At 48.7% G+C, this 5,974-nt stretch overlaps 1 protein-coding gene across 1 annotated transcript in view; it reads left to right on the top strand.

Moving 5' to 3' along the window:
- Fanca (FA complementation group A) overlaps window positions 1-5,974 on the top strand; it is a 54,342-nt gene that overhangs the window by 43,193 nt on the left and 5,175 nt on the right. Inside the window, exons 31-35 of the mRNA XM_021220165.2 lie at window positions 1,880-1,964; window positions 3,994-4,169; window positions 4,873-4,978; window positions 5,050-5,109; window positions 5,195-5,299. Coding sequence (XP_021075824.1) covers window positions 1,880-1,964; window positions 3,994-4,169; window positions 4,873-4,978; window positions 5,050-5,109; window positions 5,195-5,299 — 532 coding nt within the window. The remainder of the gene's footprint in view (window positions 1-1,879; window positions 1,965-3,993; window positions 4,170-4,872; window positions 4,979-5,049; window positions 5,110-5,194; window positions 5,300-5,974) is intronic.

Raw genomic sequence — 5,974 nt, 5'->3', positions numbered from 1 at the left:
CCCGAGTGTCCACGGCGCCGCCACACGGTTCTTTGCCAGGGTTAGTGATGGCCTCTCTAGGGGACAAAGTACTGTCTCATTGCTGGTCATCGAGTCTTACTTTTCCTTGTGATCGTGGATCATTTAGAGAAATACCTATTAGAATTCTCTCCCTACCCTCAACGGGCCCATCCCAGCTGTCTTGTGCTACTAGAGATCAAACCTAGGGCCCCACACACACTAGAAAAGTAGCCTGTCTCTAAGGACAGCCCAGTCCCTTCACCTGGACGGTCTGACTGAGTTGTAGTTCTCTACATGACCTGCATAGGCACTTAGCACACGGCCTGGGACAGAGTTTCTCTTGTTCCCTCAACTGGCTTTCACCCCCTTGATAATGGTCAGTGAATGATTGAATAAATGAATGAATGCATGATGAATTAGCAGAGGTCTGATTCATTTGTTTTAACTTCCTTCATGTGAGGAAGGGGTCCACATTATTCTTTTGCATGTCTTTGTTGAGAAAACCAAACTCCCGCCCCCAGATGGTCTTGATGTCCTTGTCACAGATCGGTTGGCCACTTGGAGTAGAGTTTATCCCTAGACCCTGGTTCTGTCTGCTGTTTTGGGGTGTTATTCTGTGATGTGACTTTGAAGTAAGTCTTGAGATTTTGAAGTATGTGTCTGTCAACATTGCTCTTTTTAGAGATTGCTTTGGTTATTCTGGGTCCTTTGTGATTTCATTTGAATTTTACCATCAGTAAATTGGTGTTTTTGTTTGTTTGTTTGGGGGGAGGGGTTGGTGGTTGTTTTTTTGTTTTGTTTTCTCCACAAACCCATTCGGGATCCTGATGGGAACTATATTCTATCTCTCCCACTTAGGATAATAATGCCATCTTAGCAGTACTAATGTTTTCCTGTCCATGGTCATGGGATAATTTTTTGTTTATTTAGGCTTAACTTCTATTACTAATATTTTAGGTTTTCATGGTACAAGTCTAATACTTGCTAAATAAAAGACTATAAGTATTTTATTTTCATCTAAAGACAGTCTCACTGCGTAGCTTTGTCTAGCCCAGAACTTGATATATAGATTAGGCTGGCCTTGAACGCCCAGAAATCCTCCTGCCTCCACATTTTCTTTTCAGTGTGACTATAAATAGAATGACTGGCTTTTTTTTTTAATTATTTATGGATATTTAATTATTTATGGATAACGTATAGAAATACAGCTGAGGTTTGTTTATTGATGCAGCAAACTCAGTTCCTTGCTGCAGTTTCTTTCTGAGTGAGTCACTCAGGATTTAACGCCTGTGAACTCGTGTCCCTCGTGGGTGACATCCTGCAGCTTTGTGCCATTGTCAAGTGTATGATTAGTTCGGGGATGGTAAACCTCGGACGAGAAAGCACACTTGGTTGTGGTACATTTTTCTTCCCTTAAAAACAAAGGTATGTGTGTGTGTCTGTGTGTGTGTGTGTCTGTGTGTGTGTGTGTCTATGCTCAAGCACAAATGCAGAAGCCAGGAGAGGGTGTGGCCACTTGGAGTAGACACACATTCTTAACCACTGAGCTGTCCCTCAGACACCCTCCCCTTTCTTTAGATAAGCTTTTGCAGTTTAGCCATGGCTGGCCTGGAATTTGCTGTGTTGGCCAAGTTGGCATCAAACTTGCAGTCATCTTCCTGTCTCTGCCTCTTGGGTGCAGAAGTTGCACGCATGTGTCCTGCCATTCTTTCCTTTGTTGCTAGTCTGGACCGCTAGCACTTTGGGTTTTTGCTGGTTTTTTCCTGCTGTCAGTTACATGCAGACGCTCACTGTGGAGACAGGGGGAGGGAGGGGCACCGCAGCAAGCTCTGCCGACAGCACCGCAGCAGCACTGAGCAGGCTTCTGTTTTCTTCTCAGTTCAAGGAGTTACCACCACTCAGAGGACTCAGACCTGGTTCTTGGTGGCCGCACAGGAAATGAGGATGTTCTTTCTAGGCTACAGGTGAGTGAGGGGACAGAGCTCCGTGTGTATGCTGCCATTTGCATAACGGTGCCCAACTCAGCAGAACCGAGTGAGAGCCTGCATTGTCCACACCACGGCAGAGGCCTAGAGCAGCCTCGTCCTTTGAGTTTACCCCACAGGTGAGCATCACAAGGCCCAGACATTGTGGCTGCGATGCGAAAACTGTCTCTCAGCGTTGAGACATCCAAACCGCAGCAAAACTGCTGTGCTGTCTTCTGCTGCTTCTGCTTACTCCACTGGGCTGTGGGCGCTGAGAGGGGACCTTAACAAGGTCACTATGTGGAGGAGAAGAGCACATGGAGCCCTCAGGCCTCCTGGGCATCCCAAAATGAGTGGGAGAGTGCAGCGGAGCCGTGCTGAGGTCTCAGTGTCCCTAGGGAGCCTGTTTCCAAGCCTCCATGCCTGATGCCCTTGGGAGGAGGAGCCATGCCAGTCCTCCGTTGCTGTGGCACAGTAACTGAGAACTGAGTTAAAGTAGCAAAGGCCACTTGCCCTCATGGCTATGGTCCTGTGGTGAGTCGAGGGAGGGTGTGGCACGCATAGCAGCCAAGAAACAGGGAAGGAACGACTGTGGACAAGGTAGATCCTCCAAAGTCTGCCCCTAGTGAGGATTTCCTCTAGCCAGCCCGACCTCTTACGTGTTCTCCCCGTTCCCGGTAGTCCATTCAGGGCGGTCCCCAGCCCCAGATGGGATCAGGGCCCTCTCGAGCCTCTCATTCTGAACACCGGTGCTTAGCAACAAGCTTTCCGCATCTGGCGTTTAGGGGACATCTCAGATCCAAGCCAGAGTAGTACATGTCACTTTATTAGACACAATCATATCTGTGGGTTCCACTCCTCAAGGGCCTGCATTCAGAAACGTGGGGAGTGAGAACTGTGTGGTAAGAACCGAGGATCCCGAAGGATGCGCTCAAATGAGAGCATCCTCCAGGATAAGAGAGGCTGAGCTCCTGGCTTCTTCTCAGCCTCTGTCTTCCCATCCATCTTTCCTAGATGTCAGATTAGCCTGAGAGGGACCTAGCCTGCACGAGGTCCCTAGGGTCACACATCAGGCTGTGGGTGCTGAGCGTATTATTTCTGTGGAGTAGACAAGACACGCCTCCACTGTAAATGGTATTTTTGCATGTTATTTAATAATTCTCATCTCTTACTATGACCTGGCCAGCGGCCCAACAATCCAGAAAGACTTCTTTGGAGTTTTTAAAATCAGCATTAGCACAGTGCCTGGGGGAAGTACCCCTAAGCTATCTCTCCATGTGCTTGCCTGTCCACTCCCAGCTGCGCCCCCCAAGTACTTGCTATCTGAATCCACTCAGTCTGGCCTCGGGGGCATTTCCCTCCCTCCGCCACATGCTCCTGGTCCATCCCACCTAATGGAGACCTCCGGTCCTCCTTCCTCCTCTTTCTCCCCTTGTGGTCCCTATCTGGGACCCCCCCCGCTATAGCCACTTTTATTTAACCAATAGCTTTAAATCAGGAGCAAGGTTTACACAACAAAGGTCTGTAGCCTGACACCAGCCTTAAAGAGTTATACATAGGACTCCCCTTCAGCTTATTCCTGCACATGTGTACACCTGTCTACACCTAGCACAAAGGGCAGTGTGCAGCCCAGGGAGACCTGTGGAGGTATGATGGGCATCCCTGTGCTCATTTATGTTGACAATTTAAAGACTGCTACGTTTGTTTCTATGGTATCGTGTGTTGGGGGAGGGGCTGAATCTAGAGTCTGTGCGAGACTCTAACCTACACGGGCCCCTGAATTTGCAGTCCTCTTGCCTTAGTCTCCCAATAGACTGAGGTCACTACATCTGGCTAGAGATGGCTTTCACATGGAAAAGCTTGTGTCCTTGTCCCTCCTCACTCCCCATCCCTGTGGAGACAGCTTTCTCAAGGTCGCCTCTCAGAGTTCCCAGCTAAGGTCCACAGTGAGCTGAGAACTCTTCTGCCCTGGTTCCTGTTTGGTGACAGGCCCGAGCTGGAGGGTGAAGTAGGCCCTGCTCTTTTCCAGGAGATGGCTCTGGACTTGGAGCTGGATCAAGGTTCTGCTGTGCCCCATGGCTGTTCTATGACGCCTCAGAGTCATTTTCTCTTTCGGGTGTTCAGAAGACGGCTGCAGGCTCTGGCAAGGCCAGACAGCATGGCTACCAGCCTCAGAAGACAGCAAGAACTGCTCCTATGCAAACGGTATCTTCCGACTCTCATGCCAGCATCTGTCTTTAGCTCCCACTACTAATTGCTTATTTCTGTTATGTCTGCTCCATCCGAGCTTGGAATGGTTTCAGGGTCCTGGTGGCTCTCATAGGAATGAGAGTAGGTGTTTTAGATTCTAGTCTTTCTTAGACTCAAGAATCCCTCTAGGGGAGCCGGGCGTGGTGGTGCACGCCTTTAATCCCAGCACTCGAAGACAGAGGCAGGCGGATTTCTGAGTTCGAGGCCAGCCTGGTCTACAAAATGAGTTCCAGGACAGTCAGAGCTATACAGAGAAATCCTGTCTCAAAAAACCAAAAAAGGAAGAATCCTTCTAGGGAAGATGTACCATAAAGAACACATTTTTCTTTTGTCTTTAAAGTGCAGTGCGACTGTTCTCATAATAGAGTTTTCCAGCTAAGGACTGCTTCCTTAGACAGTGGTGCATCCTTCCACCTGCTTGTTGAAATTTTATTTATATTATAATTTTAAAGTGTATTTGGGGTATCCATAAGCAGGAATTAAGAGCTGGGGACAAAGACAGCTTTGTATTTAGAACGCAGGAGCTCGGCAAGGTCAGTGGGAACTAAAAGGGCTGTGGCTTTGAGCAGCATCACTTGATCTGGAAAGTATTGTACAGGGCAAGGACACCCTGTCCACGCTGTCTGTCTTCACCACGATGCAACCCTTTCTTTCCAAGGCTTCTCCTCCGCCTGCCTCCATCTGTTCTTGTGGGTGACCCCCAGACTGGACAACCTGTGTCCCCCAACTGTGAAGAGTTCTTTAGCCTGGTCAATTCTGAGTTGGTATGTGCAAATGCTCTGGGCGGCCCTTTCTACCTCTGTTGGTTTTGTGCCGACTTTGAACTGTTTTACAGAGAAACTTCTGTTGCCACGGCAGTGTCCTGACCTATGACATTACCATCCACTTCTTCAGGGTAACTTGGTGCTTCCTTCAGGGCCTGGGTTGCCATGGGCACCTGGGTTGGCAGACTTCTGAGCTTCAGGATGCTTTTGCTGCAGGGGCTCCTTAATGTGTGTCTCCGAAGTCAAGACCCAGCACTGGTGGCCAACCAGACACTGACAGAATGCCAGACGAAGTGTCCCGTGATTCTGACTTCAGCACTGGTGGGTCTGGCCCAGTTGGGTTTGTTGAGTTACATTTATTTATCTCCTCCCCCAACCCCGATCTCCCTGTATGTATTCATGCATAGAACTTGAGGAACTTACAGAGTCAGTTCTTCTACCCCCCCCATCCCCCCACTATATGGCACCCTGGGATTGCACTCAGGTCATCAGATTTAGGAACAGGAACCTTTTCCCATTGAGATGTCTCACAGACCTTCATCTAGGATATTTTTCCAAAAGTTGGGATCTTCACTTCCCGGGAGGTTTGGTGTCCTACCCTGGTGGTCAGTATTCACAAAAATGTGTGATAGGGGCTGGAGCACTGGCTCCGCATCCAAAAACAATGCTCTTCCAGAGACCCCAGATGGTGGTTCGTCACGCATCTCTCAGGTTCCAGGGGATCTAATGCCTTCTTCTGATATCTACAGGCACAAAGCATGTGCTCACATTTAATACATAAACGTACATGCAGGCAAAAACTCATACATAAATATATATGAATGTATACATACACACACACATGTACATGTATACACACACATGTACATGTATACACACACACACACACACACGGTAGGTAGCTCGTCCTGGCTCACAGAGGCATCCTCTCTTCTTCGGGGCTGTCAGCTGCTCTGCATCGCAAAGCACAACTGGTATCTGCAGATGCTCTGCATC

The sequence above is a fragment of the Mus pahari genome, chromosome 20 (genome assembly GCF_900095145.1).
Source record: "Mus pahari chromosome 20, PAHARI_EIJ_v1.1, whole genome shotgun sequence".
NCBI lineage: Eukaryota > Metazoa > Chordata > Mammalia > Rodentia > Muridae > Mus > Mus pahari.
This window is presented reverse-complemented; position numbering and strand designations above follow the sequence as displayed.